This window comes from Corella eumyota, chromosome 2, assembly GCF_963082875.1.
Source record: "Corella eumyota chromosome 2, kaCorEumy4.1, whole genome shotgun sequence".
Lineage (NCBI taxonomy): Eukaryota > Metazoa > Chordata > Ascidiacea > Phlebobranchia > Corellidae > Corella > Corella eumyota.
This window is the reverse complement of record NC_137491.1, coordinates 16,511,861-16,536,899: the sequence shown is the minus strand read 5'-3', so window position 1 is coordinate 16,536,899 and position 25,039 is coordinate 16,511,861. Positions and strand designations below refer to the sequence as shown.

The window sequence follows — 25,039 nt, the reverse complement described above, 5'->3', positions numbered from 1 at the left end:
CCTTAGGTAGCCTTATATTAGATGAAGGTGAGTTTTTTTCTTTGCAACATACCCAGTAATAAAAGTTTGTTTTTTAAACAATTGATTTTAATTTCTATATTAGGGTTTAAAACTAAATAACTTTGCAGCACATAAAGTAATCAAGACCCCTCTTAATCGTTTTTAATCACAATTAATTTGCCGCTCCGTTGATCCTAGGCCATAGTGACGTAATAAACGATAAAGTAACGTAAACAAACTAGCGAAACGACGAACATTCAATTGCAACGAGTGCCATAAAAACTTCAAATTAAAGTCAATATTGAACCTGCCCTGACCTTCTACATCGAAAAATCAAGTCGTTTGCATTTTATAATTGGTCAAATCGTAAATGTTAATTTATTTAAGTTAAGCGCTAGTGTAGAGTATCTGTTTTTCTGAAAAAGTCGTTTTAAAAACGTCCGCCATTTTAATTTTCATGTTATTGTTATACAAAGTGAGGTAACACAAAAAAATAGACAGCAAAAATTAAATAAACTGGCTCAAGGAAAAATTGTTTCAAATTTATAATTATTTAAAAAAAATTCTCAATTACTAGAAAGAGGATAAGAATTAAAATCTAATGTTTGGAAATCAACTGTATTCTCCGACTACAATATTAAGAAATATGATGGCCTACCACAGACAAAATGACGTCACGACAACGTCATCAGAAACCAATTCTTACGTCACACAACCAACCAATCCATATTTGGTAAGTTTAAATTTAATCATAAAAACACAAATTTTATAAAAATTTAAATAAAAAAATTTTAATTAAAAAACAATTTTTTTAATAAAAAAAAATATATATATATATTTTAGAACATGTAATAATTTAGGTTTGTGTTAAGATTTAAATAGCGCAAACAATTAAAAGGCCAATAACTTATTTTTTTAAACCTGCCGAAATTTTTTTAAACTTGAAACCATAAAAAATCTTTTATCACTTCAACAATGATATATTTGTCTATAATTCCCATTTCAAAGTTAATTTTTGCGCAGTCAGACTTAATGTAGTGTTAACATATTAATCAGAATTAATTATCTTAGGGAATTTCAAGCAGTTATAATTGGCCGATAAATTCAACGTCAAATACTCAACATGCTGCGACATCTAGCGGACACAAGAAAAACAAAAGCGACGACACCACAGATCAGGTTATATATCCTTGGATGCGACGAATACATAATGCCCACGGTAAAATAAAATTCATTAACACATTATATTTTACAATTTTATTTCATTTATGGTAAAAAAAGCATAAAAAATAAAATTTACAACTGATATAGCCCAACTTTAAAGCAAATACTGAAATACTTAAAATTATTTACTGTATTTTATGGCAGACGACGGTATAGACTTTTCCAAGCGAACTCGTACGGCTTACACCAGATTTCAGACGCTCGAGTTAGAAAAGGAATTCCATTTTAACCGCTACCTTACCCGAAAACGGAGAATCGAAGTAGCACACAATCTTGGCCTGACCGAAAGACAGATTAAGATATGGTTTCAAAACAGAAGGATGAAATGGAAAAAAGAAAACAAAGAACAGAGTGCCGAAAAATCTACACAATTACAATCACGACTGGACCAAAACAAATAGATAACAGTTTTTTAAACCATGCATAAACCAAGTACATTTACTATTTATTTCCATCAACTCTCAAAACAACAGTGTTTAACAAAAGTTACCCCATACAAAATCGCATTAGAAGTGACTTGATATTTTTAGGTTGCAATATATTGGATTTTTTTTGCAGGCTTACATTCTCAAAAAGCGCGACTGTCTATAATGTTTTGGTAAAAATTTGCGGTTTGTGCCCATTAAAATAAACAACAAATTACAAAAACTACTCTAGGTAAAATTTAGTCGCTAACACTCTAAGTCAAAAGCAGGTTAAATATCACAAAGTATATTTTTCTATTTTCTATATATTTCATACCACTATATGTATACAATAAAAATGTTATTTACTTTCAATACTTGGTTATCTTAAACAGTTATACAGACTTAAAAATTTAGAGTGAACCGTACAGTAAATACATTAAACTTTAATAAAATCATAATATGTTAATACAGTTAATCAAGCAGTGATTTAAAAATAGTACAAAATTTTTCATAATCTTTGTAACGATATTTTTAACTTTTTTTTTTTTTTTTGAGAACATTATTATATTCAGTTAAATTAATGGTTTATGATTAATAAGTCATTTAAAAAAAACATTATTTTGAAAATAGTTTTAAAAAAATTGTTGTAACATATATATATATTCATGATTTAAAAAAATAGGGTTATTTAAATGGAGAATAAGGAAAAAATAATAGCTTAAACAATTAGGCAGTTAAATTATAGACAAAATTTTATTAAAAATTACCCAATATTAATAATTTTCTTTTTTTTTAAAGTTGATTAAGAAACACGATTAGTTAGTTTAATAAATAAGCAAGTACATTGGCCGGGCTACATAAGCGCTATATAAACAACAGTTGGTATATAAAACTCTGGTAAACTATACAGCAAAAGGAATCATTTAATTTTACTTTACTATTTATAACATTGTCTTTTTATTTTAAAGTATTTACAAAATCAGGGCAAAAATCAAAAAAAAAATAACATTAATATTAATACATACGCTGCTCTTTTTATTTTTTCTCAAACAACTAATTTCCAGAACTACCCCCAAAAATTGCAAGAATAAACAAAAAGATGTAAACGACGTCGATGTAAAGGGCAAGAGCACCATAAATATACTCTTCGGGGTCTAATTCATGTCTCTTACCCCCCATTACCAACTGGGTGTCATAGGCAAGAAACTAAAAATATTAAAATATAAATAAAAGCAATTTGATTTGAAAATAAAATTGTAATCGAAAATTTTTTAAATGTAGCTTACCAAAGAGAAGACTAATGCTCCTAGTGCACCATAAACTACTTGAAGATACTGAAAAATAAAACAAAATGTGGCATAACAAAACATTTTTAATTACAGTTTTCAACTTATATATAAATAAAGTCTATATACTTGGCATTAATGTAGTGATTAAATAAACTATCGATTCGTAAAAGTAAATTTAAAGTTTTAAAATTAGATTTTAAGTAAAGAAGTCTAACTAAGGTAGTTTTTAAAATAAGGAACATAACCTTTTATAATTAGATCGCGTTTTAGCCTTAGGTGTATGAATTTTTACACTAAACCTTTATTTTAATAAGTTTGTTGAATATATTATTTAACCACCATTAAATGTGTTGAATATATTATTTAACCACCATTTCTATACATGATTTTATGTTATATATAGTGTACTTTATATTATATAGGATTTAAATTTACCCAGGTCCTGCTGTATGTAAAGATAGTAACAAATCCGAATAGGAAGAGTACAAGAACTAGTACGAACAACAATCCTCCACATTTTGTGAAATCAAATTTTGTTTGCATTGAGAAAACAATGACTGCAGTGCAAACGCCCTAAAAATGTAATTTCACATTTTTTTATATTAATATTTTTTTTGTAATATAATTTAATATTACACACTGAAAGGTAAATAAAGAAACTTCATATTTATTAAACTTGTAGTCTAATTTTTGTTTTACTTTCTTATCAAGTATATAGTTTTATAAATTAAAATGGTATATATTAAAAGTGAAAATAAATATATTATACTTTTTTATTACTATAACTTTAGATATAATTCATTAACTTTACAACCTAAACATAGACTAAAAGTCTCGAGTTGCCTTTGGCGGTTTTAGATGTAATTTATAATATTGCTACAAAACTAGTAACCAGCCAAGTCAATTTTTTAGGGAAAACAGTAAGTATTGTTTATAATAATATATTTAAGGTTGATATGACTAGGAAGCAGTGAGGATCAAACACAGAAGCTCTTGTTATGAAGCCAAATTTTTTTCACCACTTCACGGAAATTTTTACAATTCAATTTTTTAAAATTCAAACTTTTTTATAATTCAAATTTTAGGACACTTTTTTATAGTTGTTATTGTAACTAACCACAGTGATTCCAAGACCAATTAACACAGCCTCAATGTCGTAAAAACTAGAGATTGTTCCAACCATGTAAGATAAGGCCAGAGTCTAAAATTAAAAAAAAAGTAATAAAATTTTTAGATTGCATAATTTTTTTGACCTTGAAAAATTAAAAAAAAATTAACACAAAAACAATTATGGTATACAAAGCAAATATTACAGCACAAAGATAAACATATAAGAAAAAAAAAATTAAAAGAACTAGCTATATAATGTATATATTTTGTAAACATGTGAAATCTCATTAGGTTATGCCAAAAAAATATTTGTTGTTTACAGTGAAGTCAATTATTACAATCCTTTCCTGTCAGTTTTATGTATGTATTAACACCTACTACTTATGTTTATAATGCATTTAAATGCTGCATTAATGAAATATTAACATAAATAAAAATTGTTTACAAAAATTACATTGTACACCAATATAGGCTAATTTTAAATAGCATATTGCATTTGTAAAGTAAATTTAAATATTAAATTATATATATATTAACTTAAAATTTATAAATACAATATATATACCAGGGAACGAAATAACGTATAAAAAACGATTCGCTAAAAATGAGGTCGCATTTTTAGAGTAATTATTAGGTTCAAGTCATAATCTTCGTTTTTTTGTAACACTTGACGCGTAGCATGGCATTTTTAAAATGTAACGTTGTGTTAAACAATCGTTAAGAATATTTTGCATGAAAAACGAGACATTTTTAATTCTTTTAATTGCGCAACAACTGAACGATCTCGGAGCGAAATTTACGCATTGCCAAAACATAGAAAGTTATTGTTGTTAAATGCCATATAGTAACCTACATTTACGCAGGATTATGATGATATAATTAAATTAGTGTAAAACCGGTGTAAAATAGATCGTAAAAATATACACGAGAGTTTTATCACTGCCTGAACCTTTTTTGGTTGATTCGCTATTTCTAATATATTTGTAAAAAACGATTCGCTAATTTTAAAAAACGATCCGCTTTTAGCGAATAGCGACCCGTTATTTCGTTCCCTGTATACAATAAATAACATAATGTAGTAATGACATTAAAGGCAAAACTTACAAATAAAATAAGAAGAATGATGTTTTGGGGATGTTTTCTTCGCACACTTTTACAGCAAGCAAGTGTGATGTACAAGGCCAAAAACACACCACTAAAAAATACAAAAAAATGTTTAGTTAAAATATTCAAACCGGCAGCGTGGTGTAGTTGTCAGAACACATGTCTTTACTACATAAGCTCATGGGTTTGATACCCTATCCTGTTATGCTGTAACGCCTTTAAGTAAGGCGCTATAAACGGTATAAACTTCTGCTAAGCCAACACTTAATCAGCAGCGTAGATATCGGGGATTATTATCTATATAATATCCCGAATTGTCTAAGACAACTTGAGAGTGGGTCGGGGTAACTGATGTTACCCTATGTTTAAGTCGTGAAGTTAACCTTTCCACATCGAGAATAAATAAATGTAAAAAAACACAATTAATATCGAAAAAAAAAATTTTCTGAATAACAATAATAATAATGCAATAGTGAATATTTTTATGGTTTCTATAAATAATTTAGCTTTAAAAGTTTTATTAATTCAACAAACTTACTAGGCTACCCAGTATATCGCTTGATTGTCTTGAACAAACTCTTTTACAGGTGTACTAAAAAAAATAAAAAATGATGCAAATAAATAATAATAGTATATATATAATTAATTTTTAGATATTTTTATTATAAATATGCCTAAAAATTTTTTCACAAAAATACCCTTTTTTTAATAAACCAACTTTTTATTAGTTTACCTTGTTTACTAATCGTTTACATATATATAAATGTTTAATGATTTACTTACACTATCACAAAAACACAAACGATTCCAAATGTAACTAACAACTGCAATGCCAGTGTTATAAAAACTTTCCGAATAAACAATCGACGAACTGCTTTATCGCTGAAAGAAGTTCTAAACAAAAATAAACACATTATATATATTAAAAAAAAATGTTTAAATAGTATATATATATATATAGCCTATAAATAGATTTTGAAAAGTAAATTTAAAATGTTTGGTTTTAAAATGGATAACCCATCATTGAAGTTTTGTAAAAATTAAACAAATGGACAAAAGTTGAAAGTTTCTTACCCTACTGTAAAACCAGCAGCCTCTGGGGCTCCACCTTGTGGCTGAGCTGGTTCATAAGCAGCTTAAAAAAAACAAAAATAAAATATTATTTAATTTTTAAATATCGAAAACTTCTTTTTTATGAACTAATTCGTGTTAAAAAAATAAAAATATATATACAACAAAAAAAAATTTTGGGCACTTTATTGGGCTATTATTATTGTGGTTAGATAGTAACTAAACTTCTCTCATTTTCAATAAATCGATTGACTTTGAGCAGTAATAAATTATTAAAATGTCAACCTAATCTCACCTTTTTAAAAACCCTTTACTCTCAATAATAAAATAAATACAAAACCAAACAGTTTAAATATTTTAAGCTTTCACTTCATTTTAATCCCAGAAAAGAATCACCTGTAGTTTAAAAGTCTTAAGCAAACACATTAACTTTATAGTCATTACCAAATTTTTTTAATACTTTTACGGTCCTTTGAAACATACATTTACATATTTTGTACCTATAATCAATCTATAAACATTACACGGACATGCCCTTTGTTACATATTAAATTACCTGGTTGAGTGACCATTGGTGAGAAGTTGGGATTATTGTAACCCTGTCCTGGTTGATTATACGTTGTCGAAAAGCTTGGGGAATAAGACTGTGCATAACCTTGAGGGGGTTGCTGAGGGGGGTACAAAGGCTGATTGGGTGGATAAGGGGGATTCTGTTGAAATCCAGCCCCATAACCTAAATGATTTAAAAAATAGTTATATATATACAAAACTTTAAAAAAAATACTATTTGCCCAGTGTACATAAATGTTATGTGTAAATCTAAAACTTAACAATAATTTTTCGCAAACACAGAAAATAAATATTTATTTTAGTTGACACACTTGTCAGCCAAACCCACCTAATATTTCTACTAACTTAATTTTAATTAAATACACCAGAAACTTTTATTCAGCATTCTATATTAACAAATATTTATAAGCATGAAAAAAATGTACAGCTGTCATATAAGTTTTTATTATTTTGGGGAAATTTCATACCTGGTTCTTTTTTGTTATCAGCACCTGAAACAGCATCATCATAACTTGGAGGTGCAGTCGGCTGTGCCATAATCAACTAACAATTTTATCAAAATATTAATTTAATAGCGCACCTGGAAAAATAGAAAAAGTTTTTAAAATAGAGTTTGTTAACTAAAATGAACCGTTACCCCAAAGATAAGGGGCCTAGTATTGTTTATTGAAGTACATGAACTTTTAAAATACTGTTTTTATTACCCACACTTTAAAATGGCTTCTACTTCCAAATTCGTTTAAAAAAAATTCTATTATATGCCATAATACTATTATTGTTAAATTCCCTTGATTGATAACTCATCATATCCTGTTTCTTTATCAAAAGGTCGTTCGAAAACAAGATTTTCAGCGCAGCCAATAACCACTTCGGCAGTTGTGTTCACAATTGCGCCACCGGTGGACATTAAATGACCTCCGAAAACATTGCCCTTGTTGTCAGACAGTGATGCATGTAAATGTGCTTCACCGTTGCATGACAGTGTCCCAACGAGAGAAACAATTTCAGTTTTAACTTCAATATCCATGTATGTAGGTTTATTGTATTGATCAGCATTTGCCATTCTCAAGTTAGCTTTTTTTAAACTGCCTACACAAGTTAGTATAAACCCTGCTTTTATTTTGTTTTCCTTGGCAAAGTCTAGAAGTTTTAAAACTAAGTCATCGCTAGGATGAAATCGAACAGCATAGCAAGATAAATTTGATTTAATTGATTTCAGATTGGGTTCTTTTGACATTACGGCAACTATTCGTTACACAAACTAAATTTAATTTAATTCAGACTGCAAATATAAATAAAGAAATGTTTTAGATTATGTTATTACTTTTAAGTAAAAACTCACTGTACAAATATATTTATTTAAAATATAGAATTTATGAATGCCAGACACTTCGGCCCCCGGACACTTCGGCCAAAATTTTTTTTTCAAAACAGCGGGGATTATGCATTTTAATTACCGCGATAAATTTTATTTTCGCGTAGTTATATACAGTTTTTTAGACAGTATTTGAAACAAAATAAGCAGTAAATTAATAAGAAAGATAACATATTTATGCATAATCCTCAGTGTAAAAAATAAAAAATTAACGCTCCATTTTCTTCAAATATTGTTTAGAAAGGCGGCACTATTTGGCAAAATACGAGATATCATTATGCATTGTCCTCCGTCACCTGAAAGCGCGCGCTTTCAAAATTAGTTTTTTATAGGTTTTAGTTTGTAAAATTAAAAAATTGACACGGCAAAAGAAAGATAACATGTTCTTGCACATTATTATTAAAAAAAAATATTAATTTACTGCTTATTTTGTTTCAAATACTGTCTAAAAAACTGTATATAACTACGCGAAAATAAAATTTATTGCGGTAATTAAAATGCCAAATCCCCGCTGTTTTGAAAAAAAAATTTTGGCCGAAGTGTCCGGGGGCCGAAGTGTCTGGTTACCAGAATTTATAACATTTAAATAAAGGCGCATAGATATGTGTATAAAACTATATAGGCCTACAAATGTAAAAGCAAATTGAAGCTGTATGGTGTAATAATTAAATGCATAAACCTAAAATCAAAATGACCAAGTTTTTATATAACACTCACTTCCATTTGTCAATCTGTCTGTACAGTCACAAGACAGACAGACAGACATCAACAATAACAAAATAAGTAGCAAGGTAACTATATTCTTACAGTAGCAAGGTAACTACATTCTTACTGTCAATAATTATTGTCTACATCGCAGCACAATAACAAAACATCACGAATCTGTGCGTAACGTCAGAACGTGATTGTGTAATCATCGATCATGTGACACTTTATAGGGAGAGCTATTTAAACCAAAAAGTCAAAACATGCTTATTTGAATTTGTTAAGTTTTTTTATACTTTAATATTTAAAAAATTATATAAAACATACACACAAAATTTATATTAGCTAATATTAAAAAAAATTATTGATCAGCTGTTTTTTGTTTAACAGCTTGATTTAAATTTTCTGTATCCATGGTTACCGATGAATAAGTTACCCGCGGTTAGAAAATAACAATTTGTTGTTTTAAGCTTTTATGTTACGATTACAGGATGCTATTTTGGTAAATTTTATATAATAAGACACTTTAATGTCAAAGCCTATTACAAAGATTATTTGGTTTAGGTTTAGGCAGCAAAACACACAAGAAACGGACTTCAATACAAATATTTAAACACAGGGCTTATCGTTAGATAAATCTTAGGTTGTATTTACTATGGCATTTTTTGGTTTAACTGCTGTTGGATATCAGGATCCAATTAAATCCCGACTTGCCGCTCCACAACTTAGTATTCGTCCAGCGACTACAGGTAATGAAAAAATATTAGTATTCACATACAGACATAGCAATTGTAATAAATAATGAATATATTTGAGATTAAAAATACAGGCAAAACCCTTTCCCAAGAGAATTATTTTACTGCATTAATTAGTAGTGAAATTGTGATTTAAATTTTACCGTATACCACGATGTAATATATCGTTAAGATATAATAAAAACAAATTTTTGAAGTTATATTTGTAAATTAAAATACAATAAAAAATGGTTTAAATGCAGTAAAATATTATAAAGCATAAACAGAAAACCGGTAATTTTTAATACATTAAGGATCATCAGAACCGCAGCCAAGGCCAGTAAAGCTGCCTCCTATCCCTAATACAGGACGGGTGACCGATCATTTTAATAATTACACCAACCCAGATCTTGGAAACGAACGCAGCTATTCGAAGCATATTACATTGTTAAAGAAGCACGTTCGTTCACGATATTGTAAGTGTACTTGAAACCTTGTTCAAACAAAATTATGTGTATTTCAAAAATCAATTCAAGGGGGTTCTATTGTTATGATGTAACGAAGTGTTACAAACTATTTTAAAGTAGTTTTAAACTTTTCAAATTTTAACGTATTGCGTTTAAAATACGTCGCATATTTCTTTTACTACAGAGATTTAAAATTGTCTCTTAACATTTTTCATAACCTTTTACATCGACAGGCTAATTTTGCCGATTAAACTTCATTGCTTAAAACTGTTTTTAGCTCCGAACGAGTTATACCGAGTCCCTTTAACGGATGCTAACAATTACGGTTATTGGATACCTTCAACACCTAGCCATCAATCCCCCAAGAGCGCATACCCGTGGGCTCATACACCACGTTACGTACATTGCAGTAGCGAAATGACAAGGTAATGTATTGTCGTTGTGTTATTGACATACGGATTTTCACGCCGATAATTACACATCGTATTGTTTGCTTGTACATACTGCAGGCCTAATACACTTACTTTATGCATTAAATAGATCAATCTGCAGCATAAATAATTAACACTTTTTTCTATATCTACAGATTTGTGGATGCAATGGCACTTACAAACCGCGAATTTTCCTTATTCTAACCTAAACTGCCTTTCTTATATATGTTACCCTACCTAGTTCAAGCCATACCAAAACAAACTGTAATATAAGCACTCGTTGGCATTAAACGTATTGCATTAATCTTGATTGCTTGTAGCATGTGGTGTTAAACGTATGCAGAACTTATTACCTAAATAACCAGCGCTAACTTGTTTTGCTTTGTGCGGTTAAATTATTTTTAAAAAATTCTCAAAATTCTGGCTCTAAAAACTATGCTTCGTAGAAATTGTAATTTATGTAGAATATATTATAGTTTAAAGCGTATTTAGTTAAAATTAAACATTGTAAATTACGTTGTTCTATGTTTTAAGCAAACAAAAATGTACAGCAGCAAAAAGGTAGTTAGTAATTTCAAATTTGTTTATCATATTGGGTTTAGAAAGGCAGCTTAGCTGATAGAGCCTTTGAAATAATACCTAAAAAACGCATACAAGGCAAAGCATACATGTTCGTTGGCTGCTATAATTATCCTTAAAACTGATGGCTATTTATGCTACTGGAATATGCCTTTGTTTGTGAATGGAACTTATGTCAGTGGTTGACTCCGAGGACAAACTATTATTTGTTTCTTTTCCTCTTATGATTCTTCGTGCTCTCCGCCTTCGAACGATTACCATTGCAATAAACAAAGAAAAACCGAGTAAAAATAACAAGAGGGCAATTCCTCCAAAAATAAACTCGATAAGAAATTCTGAAAAATAGGTACCATTAAATAGTGACAAGCTTTATCAATCCAAATTCACTTTCTAAAATAGATCAAGAGGTTATATGTAATCATTAATTATGGTATTATTAAGAGTCAGTAGTAACTGTGAATTTATTTTAATTCCTATGTGCCCATGTTTTAGTTAAAATGCTTTCGTGAGTTTAGCCAAAACTTACGTTGATCTTTTTCCACGTATTTTGCTGGTGTGGATATAGTTGATTTTCCTTTTTCGCTAAGTTTTGCCATTGCAATCGGCCCAGTTGTAATAAAACCTGGTGAACCTTCTGCAACTTCGTCTTCGGTCTCTCGCTTTCCCCTTCCGCCGTCTAGCGGAGGATTAAAAGTGTCCACCCCGTCACATAAAGGCTAAAAATTGCATTTTTAATTTCTTACGTGTTTATTAAAAATAAGTTTGGTGGTCTGCTATACTGGTCATGGCAGTTGACTAAATGCTAAAAAGTTTTGGGTTCAAGCCTAACCAAGGGCCGCCCTATTTGCCCTTGACCCCGGTGTTTAAGAATAGCCCAAAACACATCGAAATTACACACCCTTACCCAATAAAATAACAAAAAAAACGTAAATTACCCCTTCTCCGGTGCAAACTTCTGACGATGAATTGCAAACTCGTACAGCGCAGTGTAAGTAAATGTATCTGAAAATATAACTACAGTTAAGCTCTCGTTCAACATTATAAAGTGTAATATAAAACAAACTGTAAAAACAACTTACTCTGTAGAACCTTTCCATTGGAACATCTGGAACGAAAATCTAGCATCTTTCGATTCACCGTTTTGAATGATCCTTACAGTTGTGTCATTAGGGCTTGCACACCTTTTAAAATATAAAACTTAAATTAAAAACAAAAACTTAAAATGCTTTACATAGAAGGCAGGTAAGACAAAATTTGCTTAAAGTTTTTTTTATAATTTGTAGAGTACTTATGTTAATAAGAATGACTGTTTACTAGTGAATGGTTGTTTACTAGTGTAATTTTTTGCCAGGCCAATACGGTCATTTCGACAATTTGTTTGCCAAAAAATTAATAAATTACGCTTTACTTCTTGAACAAGGTTAGATAACATCTAAAACACAACAAAAAGATAAAAAATGGTACACCATATTAAGAATTTGATTTTATCTTTGTACACCATACTAAAAAAAAATTTGATTATATAAAACTGTTTAACTAAGAATTTTTCCAATACCTTCCAGTTATTAAGAAGTGGTGATCGGTCATTGTTAAATAATCGGGACTGGTTGTTGCGTAACAAGTATCCAATGTCGTAACAATTACGTCATCACCAAAAACATCAACAATATCAACAGAGACGTATATGGGTACACCTAAAAGCAGGCATTTTAAGAAGACTTTATTTAAACGAAAGTTTAAATAGAAAACAATCTAACTTTTAACAATTCAACCCAACTTAACATCTGGCGGGTTGCCTCCTCATAAGGTTGAATTGTCTAAAGTAGAATGGTCTTAAAGTTCAGTAACTGGTCAATATAGCAATAAACTTAGAAAAAACCTACCAACTAATATAAACGGTTTTGGGCCTAGCTTGCTTCTCGGGTGGAAATCTTGTCGTTGGTAAAGGTCCATACCAACGCTGAATGTACCAGTTTGAGTAACGAAATTTAAAGTTCTAAATAAAATAAAAGCATAAATTACCTGGTCATTATTCATTGCTCCTTACGTACATAAGGTTTTAAACATTACCTGGTGTACCTATACACTTAACTCCTACTGATTTGTGCCCATAAAAAATAAATAGCAAATTATAAAAACTACTCTAGGTAAAATTTGGTCGCAAACCTTGCTATTGCTCAAGTTAAAAGCAGGTTAAATATCACAAAGTATATTTTTCTATTTTCTATATATTTCACACCACTTTATGTATACAATAAATGTGTTATTTACTTTCAATACTTGGTTATCTTAAACAGTTATACAGACTTAAAAATTTAGAGTGAACTGTACAATAAATACATTAAACTTTAATAAAATCAAAATATGTTAATACAGTTAATCAAGCAGTGATTTAAAAATAGTACAAAATTTTTCGTATCTTTTTAACGATATTTTTAATTTTTTTTTTTTTCATATATATATATTCATGATTTAAAACAATAGGGTTTTTTAGATGAAAAAGAAGGAAAAAAAATGCTTAAACAATTAGGCAGTTAAATTATAGACAAAATTTTATTAAAAATTACCCAATATTAATAATTTTCTTTTTTTTTTAAAGTTGATTAAGAAACACGATTAGTTAGTTTAATAAATAGGCAAGTACATTGGCCGGGCTACATAAGCGCTATTTAAACAACAGTTGGTATATAAAACTCTGGTAAACTATACAGCAAAAGGAATCATTTAATTTTACTTTACTATTTATAACATTGTCTTTAATTTTAAGGTATTTACAAAATCAAAGCAAAAATATAAGGAAAATAAGATGAACAATTTTACAAACGCCACCTTTTTTATTCTCTTCCGAACAACTAATTTCCAGAACTACCCCCAAAAATTGCAAGAATAAACAAAAAGATGTAAACGACGTCAATGTACAGGGCAAGAGCCCCGTAAATATACTCTTCGGGGTCTAACTCATGTCTCTTACCCCCCATTACCAACTGGGTGTCATAGGCAAGAAACTAAAAATATTAAAATATAAATAAAAGCAATTTGATTTGAAAATAAAATTGTGATTAAAATTATTTAAATGTAGCTTACCAAAGAGAAGACTAATGCTCCTAGTGCTCCATAAACTACCTGAAGATACTAAAAAATAAAACAAAATGTGGCATAACAATTTTCAATAACAAAAAAGTAACTTATATATAAATAAAGTCTATATACTTGGCATTATTGTAGTGATTAAATAAAGTATCGATTCGTAAAAGTAAATTTAAAGCTTTAAAATTAGATTTTAAGTTAAAAGTCTAACTAAGGCAGTTTTTTTTACACTAAACCTTTATTTTAATAAGTTTAAGTGTTGAATATATTATTTAACCACCATTTCCATACATGATTTTATGTTATATATAGTGTACTTTATATTAAATGAGCTTTAAATTTACCCAAGGCCTGCTGTATGTAAAGATAGTAACAAATCCAAATAGGAAGAGTACAAGAACTAGTACGAACAGCAATCCTCCACATTTTGTGAAATCAAATTTGGTTTGCATTGAGAAAACAATTACTGCAGTGCAAACGCCCTAAAAATTTAATCACATTTTTTTTATATTAATATTGTTTTATTAATATAATTAAATATTACACATTGAAAGGTAAATAAAGAAACTTCATATTTATAAAACTAGTAACTTAATTTTTGTTTCACTTTCTTAGTTTTATAAATTAAAATTGTATATATTAAAAGTAAAAATATATATACTTTTTTATTACTATAACTTTAGATATAATTCATTAACTTTACAACCCAAACATAGACTAAGTCTCGAATTGCCTTTGGCAGTTTTAGATGTAATTTATAATATTGCTACGATAAAAGTAACCAGTCAAGTCAATTTTTTGGGAAAGCAGTAAGTATTGTTTATAATATTATATTTAAGGTTGATATGACAAGAAAGCAGTAAGGATCAAACACAGAACCTCTATTCAAGAAGTCAAATTTTTTTTATTACTTCACCGAAATTTTTATAAATCACTTTTAGAAATTATAACTCATTTTAATTCCAACTAAAATGTTAGAAAACAATTTTAAGTTAGAAAAATAATTTAGGACACTTTTTTATAGTTGTTATTGTAACTAACCACAGTGATTCCAAGACCAATCAACACGGCCTCAATGTCGTAAAAACTAGAGATTGTTCCAACCATGTAAGATAAGGCCAGGGTCTAAAATTTAAAAAAAATTATTAAAATTTTTTGATTGCATAATTTTTTTGACCTTGAAAAATTTAGAAAAATTAACACAAAAAACAAATATGGTATACAAAGTTAAAATATTAAAGCACAAAAATGAATATAAGAAAAAAAAATGTTTAACATAAGTACCTATAAACAAGTAAAATCTTATTAGGTTATGCTTAAAAAATATGTGTTGTTTACAGTGAAGTCAATTATTACAATCCTTTCCTGTCAGTTTCATGTATATATTAACAACTACTGCTTATTTTTATTAAGCATTTAAATGCTACATTAATGAGATATTAACATAAATAAAAATTGTTTACAAAAATTACATTGTACACCAATATAGGCTAATTTTAAATAGCATATTGCATTTGTAAAGTAAATTTAAATATTAAATTATATATTAACTTAAAATTTATAAATACAATATATATACAATAAATAACATAATGTAGTAATGACATTAAAGGCAAAACTTACAAATAAAATAAGAAGAATGATGTTTTGGGGATGTTTTCTTCGCACACTTTTACAGCAAGCAAGTGTGATGTACAAGGCCAAAAACACACCACTAAAAAATATAAAAAAATGTTTAGTTAAAATATTCAAACCGGCAGCGTGGTGTAGTTGTCAGAACACATGTCTTTACTACATAAGCTCATGGGTTTGATACCCTATCCTGTTATGCTGTAACGCCTTTAAGTAAGGCGCTATAAACGGTATAAACTTCTGCTAAGTCAACACTTAATCAGCAGCGTAGATATCGGGGATTATTATCTATATAATATCCCGAATTGTCTAAGACAACTTGAGAGTGGGTCGGGGTAACTGATGTTACCCTATGTTTAAGTCGTGAAGTTAACCTTTCCACATCGAGAATAAATAAATGTAAAAAAACACAATTGGAGATGAGATGGAGATGAAGATGATGGAGATGGAGATAATATAGATGGAGATAATGGAGATGGAGATGATGGAGATGGAGATGGAGATGATGGAGATGGAGATGGAGATGATGGAGAAAATTTTTCTGAATAACAATAATAATAATGCAATAGTGAATATATTTATGGTTTCTATAAATAATTTAGCTTTAAATGGTAACAAACTTACTAGGCTGCCCAGTATATCGCTTGATTGTCTTGAACAAACTCTTTTACAGGTGTACTAAAAAAAATAAAAAATGATGCAAATAAATAATAACAGTATACAATTAATTTTTAGATATTTTTATTATTAATGTGGTTTTATCGCTGAAAGAAGTTCTAAACAAAAAAAACATATTAATAAAAAAAATTTGTTTTGAAATAGTATATATATATAATTCGAAAACAATAAATACACTTTTGGTAAAAGTTAGGCAAAAATATAAATACAAAAATTTTTAAAATGTTTATTTTTAAAAGCAAATATTATAAATTGGGTTTTGTAAAAATTAGATTAACAAAAACTTAAAAATTCTTACCCAACTGTAAAACCAGCAGCTTCTGGGGCTCCACCTTGTGGCTGAGCTGGTTCATAAGCAGCTTAAAAAAACAAAAATAAAATATTATTTAATTTTCAAATATCGAAAACTTCTTTTTTATGAACTAATTCTTGTTAAAAAATTAAAATTTATATACAACAAAAGAAAATTTTGGGCACTTTATTAGGCTATTATTATTGTGGTTAGATAGTAACTAAACTTCTCTCATTTTCAAGAAATTGATTGACTTTGAGCAGTAATAAATTATTGAAATGTCAACCTAATCTCACCATTTTAAAAACCCTTTACTCTCAATAATAAAATAAATACAAAACTTAACAGTTTAAATATTTTAAGCTTTCACTTTATACTTTTCATCTCAAAAAATGATCACCTGTAGTTAATACGTCTTAAACGAACACATTAACTTTATAGTCATTAAAAAAAAATTTTAATACTTTTACAGTCCTTTGAAATATACATTTACATGTTTTGTACCTATAATCAATCTATAATCAACACATCTTAAAGTAAGTTATAAGGATTATTTATTCGTGATAGCCTTAATAAAGCATTGTTTTTGATATAAGCATGGATATTGCATCTTGCTACCTTCACAGTTCTAATATTTTAAGAAGACGGAAACTAACAAATTATCCAAAAAAACTTTAAAATTTAAAAAAACTAGCAAAGCAATTGTTACATATTAAATTACCTGGTTGAGTGACCATTGGTGAGAAGTTGGGATTATTGTAACCCTGTCCCGGTTGATTATACGTTGTCGAAAAGTTTGGGGAATAAGACTGTGCATAACCTTGAGGGGGTTGCTGAGGGGGGTACAAAGGTTGATTGGGTGGATAAGGTGGATTCTGTTGAAATCCAGCCCCATAACCTAAATAATTTAAAAAATAGTTAAAATCTACAAAACTTTAAAAAAAATACTATTTGCCCAGTGTACATAAATGTTAAGTGTAGATCTAAAACTTATTAATAATTTTCAACAAACACAGAAAATAAATATTTATTTAAGTTGAAACACTGGACAGCCAAACCCTCCTAATATTTCTACTAACTTAATTTTAATTAAATACACCAGAAACTTTTATTCAGCATCCTATATTAACAAACATTTATAAGCATAAACAAAATGTAGAGCTGTCATATAAGTTTTTATTATTTTGGGGAAATTTCATAAAAAAAATTTTCATCTTTTTTGTTATCAGCTTTCATCTTTTTTGTTATCAGCACCTGAAACAGCATCATCATAACTTGGAGGGGCACTCGGCTGTGCCATAATCAACTTACAATTTTATCAAAATATTAATTTATTATCAGCTGGAAAAATAGAAAAAGTTTTTAAAATAGAGTTTGTTAACCAAAATGAACCGTTACCCCAAAGATAAGGGGCCTAGTATTGTTTATTGAAGTACATGAACTTTTAAAATACTGTTTTTATTAACCACACTTTAAAATGGTTTCTACTTCCGATTTCGTTTAAAAAAAATTCTATTATATGCCATAATACTATTATTGTTAAATTCCCTTGATTGATAACTCATCATATCCTGTTTCTTTATCAAAAGGTCGTTCGAAAACAACATTTTCAGCGCAGCCAATAACCACTTCGGCAGTTGTGTTTACAATTGCGCCACCGGTGGACATTAAATGACCTCCGAAAACATTGCCTTTGTTATCAGACAGTGATGCATGTAAATGTGCTTCACCGTTGCATAATAATGTCCCAACGAGAGACACAATTTCAGTTTTATCCTCAATATACATGTATGTAGGTTTATTGTATTGATCAGCATTTGCCATTCTCAAGTTAGCTTTTTTTAAACTGCCTACACAAGTTAGTATAAACCCTGCTTTTATTTTGTTTTCCTTGGCAAAGTCTAAAAGTTTTAAAACTAAGTCATCACCGGGATGAAAACGAACAGCAAAGGAAGATAAATTTGATTTAATTGATTTCATATTGGGTTCTTTTGACATTACTATTCGTTACACAAACTAAATTAAATTTAGACTGCAAATATAAATAAAGAAAAGTTTTAGATTAAGTAATTATTTTTTAGCTAAAAACAGGTAGTAGTATAAAAATATTTATTTTATATATTACATAGAGTTTATAATATCTCAAAAAAGCATAGCCACTGTGTTAAAGACTTTATCGGCCTACTAAGCAAAAAAATTATATAATATACTGACAGTGACAGACTGATGGTAATATATCAAGTCTGTCTTATAAGTGTAAAACTAAGCTGCTAAGACAGACAGACAGATAAAAATGCTATTCAAACATCAACAAACTGACAATAACATAACAAGTAGCAAGTTGACCACATTCTTACTGTATGCCTGTTTCAAATTGTATTTATATTGTATGAAACTTTGTCATACTGATATTCATTTACAAGTAATTATTATCTACATCGTAGCACAATAAACAAAACATCACGAATCTGTGCGTAACGTCTGAACGTGATTGTGTAATCATCAATCATGTGACACTTTATAGGGAGAGTTATTTAAACCAAAAAGTCAAAACATGCTTATTTGCATTTGTTAAGTTTTTTTATACTTTAATATTTAAAAAATTATATAAAACATACACACAAACTTTATATTAGTTAATAAATTTTATTGATCAGTTGTTATTTTGATTAACAGCTTGATTTAAATTTTCTGTATCCATAGTTACCGATGAATAAGTTTTTTTTTGTATATATCTTTATCCTCGATGTGGGAATGTCGAATGCGCGACTTAAACATAGGGTAACATAAGTTACTCCGACCCAGTCTCGAGTTGCCTGTGGCAGTTTGGGATATTATAGAGACTATAATTGCCCGGTAATTATGCTGCTGATTAAGTGCTGGCTCAGCAGGAGTTTATACCGTTTATAGCGCCTTACTCAAGGGCGCTACAGCGTGAGATCAGTGGGGATTGAACCCACGACCTCATGTGTTACCCGATCCTATTTTGGTAAATTTTGTATAATAAGACACTTTATTGTCAAAGCCTATTACAAAGATTATTTGGTTTAGGTTTAGGCAGTAAAACATACAAGAAACGGACTTCAATACAAATATTTAAACACAGGGCTTATCGTCAGATAAATCTTAGGTTGTATTTACAATGGCTTTTTTTGGTTTAACTGCTGTTGGATATCAGGATCCAATTAAATCCCGACTTGCCGCTCCACAACTTAGTATTCGTCCAGCGACTACAGGTAATGAAAAAATATTAGTAGCCACATAGCAATGTAATGAATAATGGTCAATGGATATATCCGAAATTAAAAATACAGGCAAAACCAAAATAAAAAAACGCTATGAAACCGCTATGCAAGAGAACTATTTTACTGCATTAATTAGTAGTGAAATTGTGATTTAAATTTTACCGTATACCACGATGTAATATATCGTTAAGATATAATAAAAACAAATTTTTGAAGTTATATTCGTAAATTAAAATACAATAAAAAATGGTTTAAATGCAGTAAAATATTATAAAGCATAAACAGAAAACCGATAATTTTTAATACATTAAGGATCATCAGAACCACAGCCAAGGCCAGTCAAACTACCTCCTATCCCTAATACAGGACGGGTGACCGATCATTTTAATAATTACACCAACCCAGATCTTGGAAACGAACGCAGCTATTCGAAGCATATTACATTGCTAAAGAAGCACGTTCGTTCACGATATTGTAAGTGTACTTGAAACCTTGTTCAAACAAAATTATGTGTATTTTAAAAATCAATTCAAGGGGGTTCTATTGTTATGATGTAACGAAGTATTACAAACTATTTTAAAGTAGTTTTAAATTTTTCAAATTTTAACGTATTGCGTTTAAAACACGCCACATATTTCTTTTACTACAGAGATTTAAAATTGTCTCTTAACATTTTTCATAACCTTTTACATCGACAGACTAATTTTGCCGATTAAACTACTTTGCTTAAAACTGTTTTTAGCTCCGAACGAATTATACCGAGTCCCTTTAACGGATGCAAATAATTACGGTTACTGGATTCCATCAACACCTAGCCATCAATCCCCCAAGAGCGCATACCCGTGGGCCCATACACCACGTTACGTACATTGCAGTAGCGAAATGACAAGGTAATGTATTGTCGTTGTGTTATTGACTTATGGGTTTTCACACCGCTAATTACACATCGTATTGTTTGCTTGTACATACTGTAGGCCTAATACATTTACTTTATGCATTAAATAAATCAATCTGCAGCATAAATAACTAACACTATTTTCTATATCTACAGATTTGTGGATGCAATGGCACTTACAAACCGCGAATTTTCCTTATTCTAACCTAAACTGCCTTTCTTATACATGTTACCCTACCTAGTTCAAGCCATACTAAAACAAACTGTAATTTAAGCACTCGTTGGCATTACACGTATTGCATTAATCTTGAATGCTTGTAGCATGTGGTGTTAAACGTATGCAGAACTTGTTACCTAAATAACCAGCGCTAATTTGTTTTGATTTGTGCGGTTAAATTATGTTTAAAACATTCTCAAAATTCTGGCTCTAAAAACTATGCTTCGTAGAATTTGTAATTTATGGAGAATATATTATAGTTTAAAGCGTATTTAGTTAAAATTAAACATAGTGAATACGTTGTTCTATTTTTAAGCAAACGAAAATGTACAGCAGCAAAAAGGTAGTTAGTAATTTCTAATTTGTTTATCATATTGTTGTGAAATGCAATAATACCTTAAAACTCGTACAGGGCAAAGCATACATGTTTGTTGGCTGCAATAATTATGCTACAAGCTTATGACTTTTTATGCTACTGGAATATGCCTTTGTTTGTGAATGGAACTTATGTCAGTGGTTGACTCCGAGGACAAACTATTATTTGTTTCTTTTCCTCTGATTCTTCGTGCTCGCCGCCTTCGAACGACTACCATTGCAATAAACAGAGAAAAACCGAGTAAAAATAACAAGAGGGCAATTCCTCCAAAAATAAACTCGATAAGAAATTCTGAAAAATAGGTACCATTAAATAGTGACAAGCTTTATCAATCCAAATTCACTTTCTAAAATAGATCAAGAGGTTATATGTAATCATTAATTATGGTATTATTAAGAGTCAGTAGTAACTGTGAATTTATTTTAATTCCTATGTGCCCATGTTTTAGTTAAAATGCTTTCGTGAGTTTAGCCAAAACTTACGTTGATCTTTTTCCACGTATTTTGCTGGTGTGGATATAGTTGATTTTCCTTTTTCGCTAAGCTTTGCCATTGCAATCGGCCCAGTTGTAATAAAACCTGGTGAACCTTCTGCAACTTCGTCTTCGGTCTCTCGCTTTCCTCTTCCGCCGTCTAGCGGAGGATTAAAAGTGTCCACCCCGTCACATAAAGGCTAAAAATTGCATTTTTAATTTCTTACGTGTTTATTAAAAATAAGTCTGGTGGTCTGCTATACTGGTCATGGCAGTTGACTAAATGCTAAAAAGTTTTGGGTTCAAGCCTAACCAAGGGCCGCCCTATTTGCCCTTGACCCCGGTGTTTAAGAATAGCCCAAAACACATTGAAATTACACACCCTTACCCAATAAAATAACAAAAAAAACGTAAATTACCCCTTCTCCGGTGCAAACTTCTGACGATGAATTGCAAACTCGTACAGCGCAGTGTAAGTAAATGTATCTGAAAATATAACTACAGTTAAGCTCTCGTTCAACATTATAAAGTGTAATACAAAACAAACTGTAAAAACAACTTACTCTGTAGAACCTTTCCATTGGAACATCTGGAACGAAAATCTAGCATCTTTCGATTCACCGTTTTGAATGATCCTTACAGTTGTGTCATTAGGGCTTGCACACCTTTTAAAATATAAAACTTAAATTAAAAACAGAAACTTAAAATGCTTTACATAGAAGGCAAGTAAGACAAAATAGGCTTAAAGTTTTTTTATAACTTGTTGAGTACTTTTGTTTATAAGAATGACTGTTTACTAGTGAATTGTTTTAGTTTTTTTTGCCAAGCCAATACGGTCATTTCGACAATTTGAATGCCAAATAAATAATAAATTACGCTTCACTTCTTAAACAAGATGAAATAACAACTAAAACAAAACAAAAAGATAAAAATTTGATTATATCTTAAAACTGTTCAACCAAGAATTTTTCCAATACCTTCCAGTTATTAAAAAGTGATGATCGGTCATTGTTAAATAATCGGGACTGGTTGTTGCGTAACAAGTATCCAATGTCGTTACAATTACGTCATCACCAAAAACATCAACAATATCAACAGAGACGTATATGGGTACACCTAAAAGCAGGCACTTTAAGAAGACTTTATTTAAACAAAAGTTCAAATTGAAAACAACCTTTAACAACTCAACCCAACTTAACATCTGGCGGGTTGCCTTCTCATAAGGTTGAATTGTCTAAAGTAGAATGGTCTTAAAGTTCATTAACTGGTCGATATAGCAATAAACTTAAAAAAAAAACCTACCAACTAATATAAACGGTTTTGGGCCTAACTTGCTTCTTGGGTGAAAATCCTGTCGTTGGTAAAGGTCCATACCAACGCTGAAGGTACCAGTTTGAGTAACGAAATTTAAGGTTCTAAATAAAATATAAGCATAAATTACCTGGTCATTATTCATTGCTTCTAACGTACATAAGGTTTTAAACTTTACCTGACATAAGGAGTAAGACCAATGTTTGAACTAACAACATATTTGTCTTCGTAATCACACTGTATATTCAATACTGCGACCTCGGAAGTGGGAGTTGTGGCAAATACGACTTGATTTGTGTATATGTAATTCTCAGTGGTATGCTGAAAAAGTTTAAATACATAAATAGAAAAAAATGAACATTTTACACTTCTTTGTTTACTTTTGAAGTATAGCATTTTTTAATGACTTGTGAGCTTATTTTAAAAATCCCATAGCGAGGCCTTTTACATCTTATCATATTTAATTTTAACCAGGACATTGTCATAAATTGGTTAAGGTCAGAATTTAAGTCACTGGCTAACCTGTACTTGGGTACCACAATCGGTATAAGGGGGGTACAAAGTTAAAATGTAACCTCCATCTATCCTGTCAGCAAAACAGTCAGAGCTGCCCTTAAAGTGAAGTTCTCTTCCTGTAGTTACATCTATTTCTTGGCTTACTAAATACCTGTTATTTCAATTACATGTGGTTGTTAAATTCGGCCTTAACATTACTACAAGGCATTTTTGTTTTATAATGTTATTGATGAACCATGAATACCTTTCTGTGAATGTTAACTGGATACTGCCCGAGTTACACGTTAAAGCAATACCGTCGTATTGGCAATAGGCTGTAATTAAAAAGAAACAAAGCATTAGTCTAACTCTATTAACACTAAAGTATCATTTAATACAAAATAAAATATTACTAAAACTTATTAACAGACTTACTAAATACTTAACACTAAGTGTGTGATAAATATGTGCTTCAAATAATAGTTACCTGAATTAATAAAGACAAGAATAACTAAAGCAAACGCCACTTTCATGTCTAACTATAACTAGTTATCTATTTTTTAAATTATAGGTCTAAAGTGACAACCTTTTTAATTAAATAAACGATTCTGCATCTAAAAAAATAAATACATTATGCTAATTAAAACGCCTAAATAACACAATTTTTATACTCTTTTTAAATGTTAAATATGTCAGTTTTGTGCGCTTAGAATATCCGCGTTAACACTTAAAAATACTTTGACGCAATTTGAAGATATCGTGTTTTGCGAATAAAAACCTGTTTGATTTTGCCTGGAGGGGAAACAGAGAAAAAATAGGCTCATTACAAACTTCAATGCCATTTTTGACCGCATTTACCTAACGTTTACACACGATATTTTAACTAATAGAATCTGTTATAGAGAAGCCGTAATAATTAAATTAATGCAATTTAAACAAATCGGGTTAAGTGGTAACAAACATTTAAAAAAAATTAAAAATTTTTTTTTCATTTACATTTTTTAAAGTTTAATTATAAAAAAATAGTATTTTTTTAAATTTTAGTTCCATACTTAAATTAAATTATTTTATGAATAACTTTAATATTTAATTTAAAAGATAATTTTTTTATTTACGGCCATACGCAAGCGCAATAAAAAAAGAAGAGAATTATTATGGTTTGAAATCTTAGATTTCGAAACATATTGTTATTGTCATTGTATTTATTATTGTTTTTATTCTTTCTAGTCAGAATTTTGAAAGACGATAACTTCTGTTCTATAAAATTAAAAGT

The 25,039-nt window shown here is 29.5% G+C and overlaps 8 protein-coding genes across 8 annotated transcripts; 2 read left to right on the top strand and 6 right to left on the bottom strand.

Annotated features, from left to right (window-relative positions):
* Positions 1-1,935: 1,935 nt before the first annotated feature.
* LOC145741571 (protein lifeguard 2-like) lies at positions 1,936-7,446 on the bottom strand. Its single transcript, XM_082559172.1, has 10 exons — positions 7,243-7,446; positions 6,762-6,938; positions 6,209-6,269; positions 5,918-6,028; positions 5,673-5,726; positions 5,135-5,225; positions 4,038-4,121; positions 3,356-3,493; positions 2,918-2,965; positions 1,936-2,837 (listed from the first exon to the last, which is right to left on the bottom strand). The coding sequence occupies exons 1-10, from the start codon at positions 7,310-7,312 to the stop codon at positions 2,685-2,687; spliced, it is 987 nt and encodes a 328-aa protein (XP_082415298.1). The 5' UTR covers positions 7,313-7,446; the 3' UTR covers positions 1,936-2,684.
* A 100-nt stretch (positions 7,447-7,546) lies between these two features.
* LOC145741572 (bifunctional protein GlmU-like) lies at positions 7,547-8,051 on the bottom strand. The gene has a single exon (XM_082559174.1). The coding sequence runs from the start codon at positions 8,010-8,012 to the stop codon at positions 7,554-7,556; it is 459 nt and encodes a 152-aa protein (XP_082415300.1). The 5' UTR covers positions 8,013-8,051; the 3' UTR covers positions 7,547-7,553.
* A 1,295-nt stretch (positions 8,052-9,346) lies between these two features.
* Positions 9,347-10,997, top strand: LOC145744002 (sperm microtubule inner protein 11-like). The gene is made up of 4 exons (XM_082562092.1): positions 9,347-9,604; positions 9,904-10,065; positions 10,334-10,481; positions 10,643-10,997. Exons 1-4 carry the CDS (start codon positions 9,511-9,513, stop codon positions 10,689-10,691), a joined length of 453 nt encoding a protein of 150 aa, XP_082418218.1. The 5' UTR covers positions 9,347-9,510; the 3' UTR covers positions 10,692-10,997.
* LOC145744000 (uncharacterized) lies at positions 10,931-14,033 on the bottom strand. The gene is made up of 7 exons (XM_082562090.1): positions 13,896-14,033; positions 12,950-13,062; positions 12,622-12,760; positions 12,146-12,247; positions 12,002-12,068; positions 11,593-11,782; positions 10,931-11,401 (listed from the first exon to the last, which is right to left on the bottom strand). Exons 2-7 carry the CDS (start codon positions 13,017-13,019, stop codon positions 11,199-11,201), a joined length of 771 nt encoding a protein of 256 aa, XP_082418216.1. The 5' UTR covers positions 13,020-13,062; positions 13,896-14,033; the 3' UTR covers positions 10,931-11,198.
* LOC145743999 (protein lifeguard 2-like) lies at positions 13,333-18,196 on the bottom strand. The gene is made up of 9 exons (XM_082562088.1): positions 18,010-18,196; positions 17,477-17,653; positions 16,762-16,822; positions 16,410-16,463; positions 15,777-15,867; positions 15,195-15,278; positions 14,498-14,635; positions 14,151-14,198; positions 13,333-14,071 (listed from the first exon to the last, which is right to left on the bottom strand). The coding sequence occupies exons 1-9, from the start codon at positions 18,053-18,055 to the stop codon at positions 13,919-13,921; spliced, it is 852 nt and encodes a 283-aa protein (XP_082418214.1). The 5' UTR covers positions 18,056-18,196; the 3' UTR covers positions 13,333-13,918.
* Positions 18,197-18,293: 97 nt separating this feature from the next.
* Positions 18,294-19,316, bottom strand: LOC145744001 (bifunctional protein GlmU-like). Its single transcript, XM_082562091.1, has one exon. The coding sequence runs from the start codon at positions 18,751-18,753 to the stop codon at positions 18,295-18,297; it is 459 nt and encodes a 152-aa protein (XP_082418217.1). The 5' UTR covers positions 18,754-19,316; the 3' UTR covers position 18,294.
* Positions 19,317-19,897: 581 nt separating this feature from the next.
* LOC145743436 (sperm microtubule inner protein 11-like) lies at positions 19,898-21,100 on the top strand. The gene is made up of 4 exons (XM_082561394.1): positions 19,898-19,991; positions 20,313-20,474; positions 20,743-20,890; positions 21,052-21,100. Exons 1-4 carry the CDS (start codon positions 19,898-19,900, stop codon positions 21,098-21,100), a joined length of 453 nt encoding a protein of 150 aa, XP_082417520.1.
* Positions 21,101-21,338: 238 nt separating this feature from the next.
* On the bottom strand, positions 21,339-24,382 carry LOC145743200 (uromodulin-like). The gene is made up of 10 exons (XM_082561114.1): positions 24,254-24,382; positions 24,032-24,101; positions 23,794-23,938; positions 23,450-23,592; positions 23,263-23,375; positions 22,938-23,076; positions 22,524-22,625; positions 22,380-22,446; positions 21,971-22,160; positions 21,339-21,779 (listed from the first exon to the last, which is right to left on the bottom strand). Exons 1-10 carry the CDS (start codon positions 24,297-24,299, stop codon positions 21,580-21,582), a joined length of 1,215 nt encoding a protein of 404 aa, XP_082417240.1. The 5' UTR covers positions 24,300-24,382; the 3' UTR covers positions 21,339-21,579.
* Positions 24,383-25,039: the final 657 nt, after the last annotated feature.

What these genes read in the sequence shown, in the direction of transcription:
- LOC145741571 (XM_082559172.1), bottom strand. Translation starts at nt 7,312, where the DNA reads ATGGCACAGCCGACTGCACCTCCAAGTTATGATGATGCTGTTTCAGGT. An exon ending in GCGATATACTGGGTAGCCTA is followed by an intron (nt 5,226 to 5,672) that starts GTAAGTTTGTTG and finishes TGTATTTTTTAG; the next exon opens with TGGTGTGTTTTTGGCCTTGT. An exon ending in TTACATACAGCAGGACCTGG is followed by an intron (nt 2,966 to 3,355) that starts GTAAATTTAAAT and finishes TTTATTTTTCAG; the next exon opens with TATCTTCAAGTAGTTTATGG.
- LOC145741572 (XM_082559174.1), bottom strand. Translation starts at nt 8,012, where the DNA reads ATGTCAAAAGAACCCAATCTGAAATCAATTAAATCAAATTTATCTTGC.
- LOC145744002 (XM_082562092.1), top strand. Translation starts at nt 9,511, where the DNA reads ATGGCATTTTTTGGTTTAACTGCTGTTGGATATCAGGATCCAATTAAA. An exon ending in TATTCGTCCAGCGACTACAG is followed by an intron (nt 9,605 to 9,903) that starts GTAATGAAAAAA and finishes TAATACATTAAG; the next exon opens with GATCATCAGAACCGCAGCCA. An exon ending in TGCAGTAGCGAAATGACAAG is followed by an intron (nt 10,482 to 10,642) that starts GTAATGTATTGT and finishes CTATATCTACAG; the next exon opens with ATTTGTGGATGCAATGGCAC.
- LOC145744000 (XM_082562090.1), bottom strand. Translation starts at nt 13,019, where the DNA reads ATGGACCTTTACCAACGACAAGATTTCCACCCGAGAAGCAAGCTAGGC. An exon ending in AAAACCGTTTATATTAGTTG is followed by an intron (nt 12,761 to 12,949) that starts GTAGGTTTTTTC and finishes GCCTGCTTTTAG; the next exon opens with GTGTACCCATATACGTCTCT. An exon ending in AAGTTTGCACCGGAGAAGGG is followed by an intron (nt 11,783 to 12,001) that starts GTAATTTACGTT and finishes TGCAATTTTTAG; the next exon opens with CCTTTATGTGACGGGGTGGA.
- LOC145743999 (XM_082562088.1), bottom strand. Translation starts at nt 18,055, where the DNA reads ATGGCACAGCCGAGTGCCCCTCCAAGTTATGATGATGCTGTTTCAG. An exon ending in TTGGTCTTGGAATCACTGTG is followed by an intron (nt 14,636 to 15,194) that starts GTTAGTTACAAT and finishes TTAAATTTTTAG; the next exon opens with GGCGTTTGCACTGCAGTAAT. An exon ending in TTACATACAGCAGGCCTTGG is followed by an intron (nt 14,199 to 14,497) that starts GTAAATTTAAAG and finishes TTTATTTTTTAG; the next exon opens with TATCTTCAGGTAGTTTATGG.
- LOC145744001 (XM_082562091.1), bottom strand. Translation starts at nt 18,753, where the DNA reads ATGTCAAAAGAACCCAATATGAAATCAATTAAATCAAATTTATCTTCC.
- LOC145743436 (XM_082561394.1), top strand. Translation starts at nt 19,898, where the DNA reads ATGGCTTTTTTTGGTTTAACTGCTGTTGGATATCAGGATCCAATTAAA. An exon ending in TATTCGTCCAGCGACTACAG is followed by an intron (nt 19,992 to 20,312) that starts GTAATGAAAAAA and finishes TAATACATTAAG; the next exon opens with GATCATCAGAACCACAGCCA. An exon ending in GCACGTTCGTTCACGATATT is followed by an intron (nt 20,475 to 20,742) that starts GTAAGTGTACTT and finishes AACTGTTTTTAG; the next exon opens with CTCCGAACGAATTATACCGA.
- LOC145743200 (XM_082561114.1), bottom strand. Translation starts at nt 24,299, where the DNA reads ATGAAAGTGGCGTTTGCTTTAGTTATTCTTGTCTTTATTAATTCAG. An exon ending in GGTCTTACTCCTTATGTCAG is followed by an intron (nt 23,376 to 23,449) that starts GTAAAGTTTAAA and finishes TATTTTATTTAG; the next exon opens with AACCTTAAATTTCGTTACTC. An exon ending in AAAACCGTTTATATTAGTTG is followed by an intron (nt 23,077 to 23,262) that starts GTAGGTTTTTTT and finishes GCCTGCTTTTAG; the next exon opens with GTGTACCCATATACGTCTCT.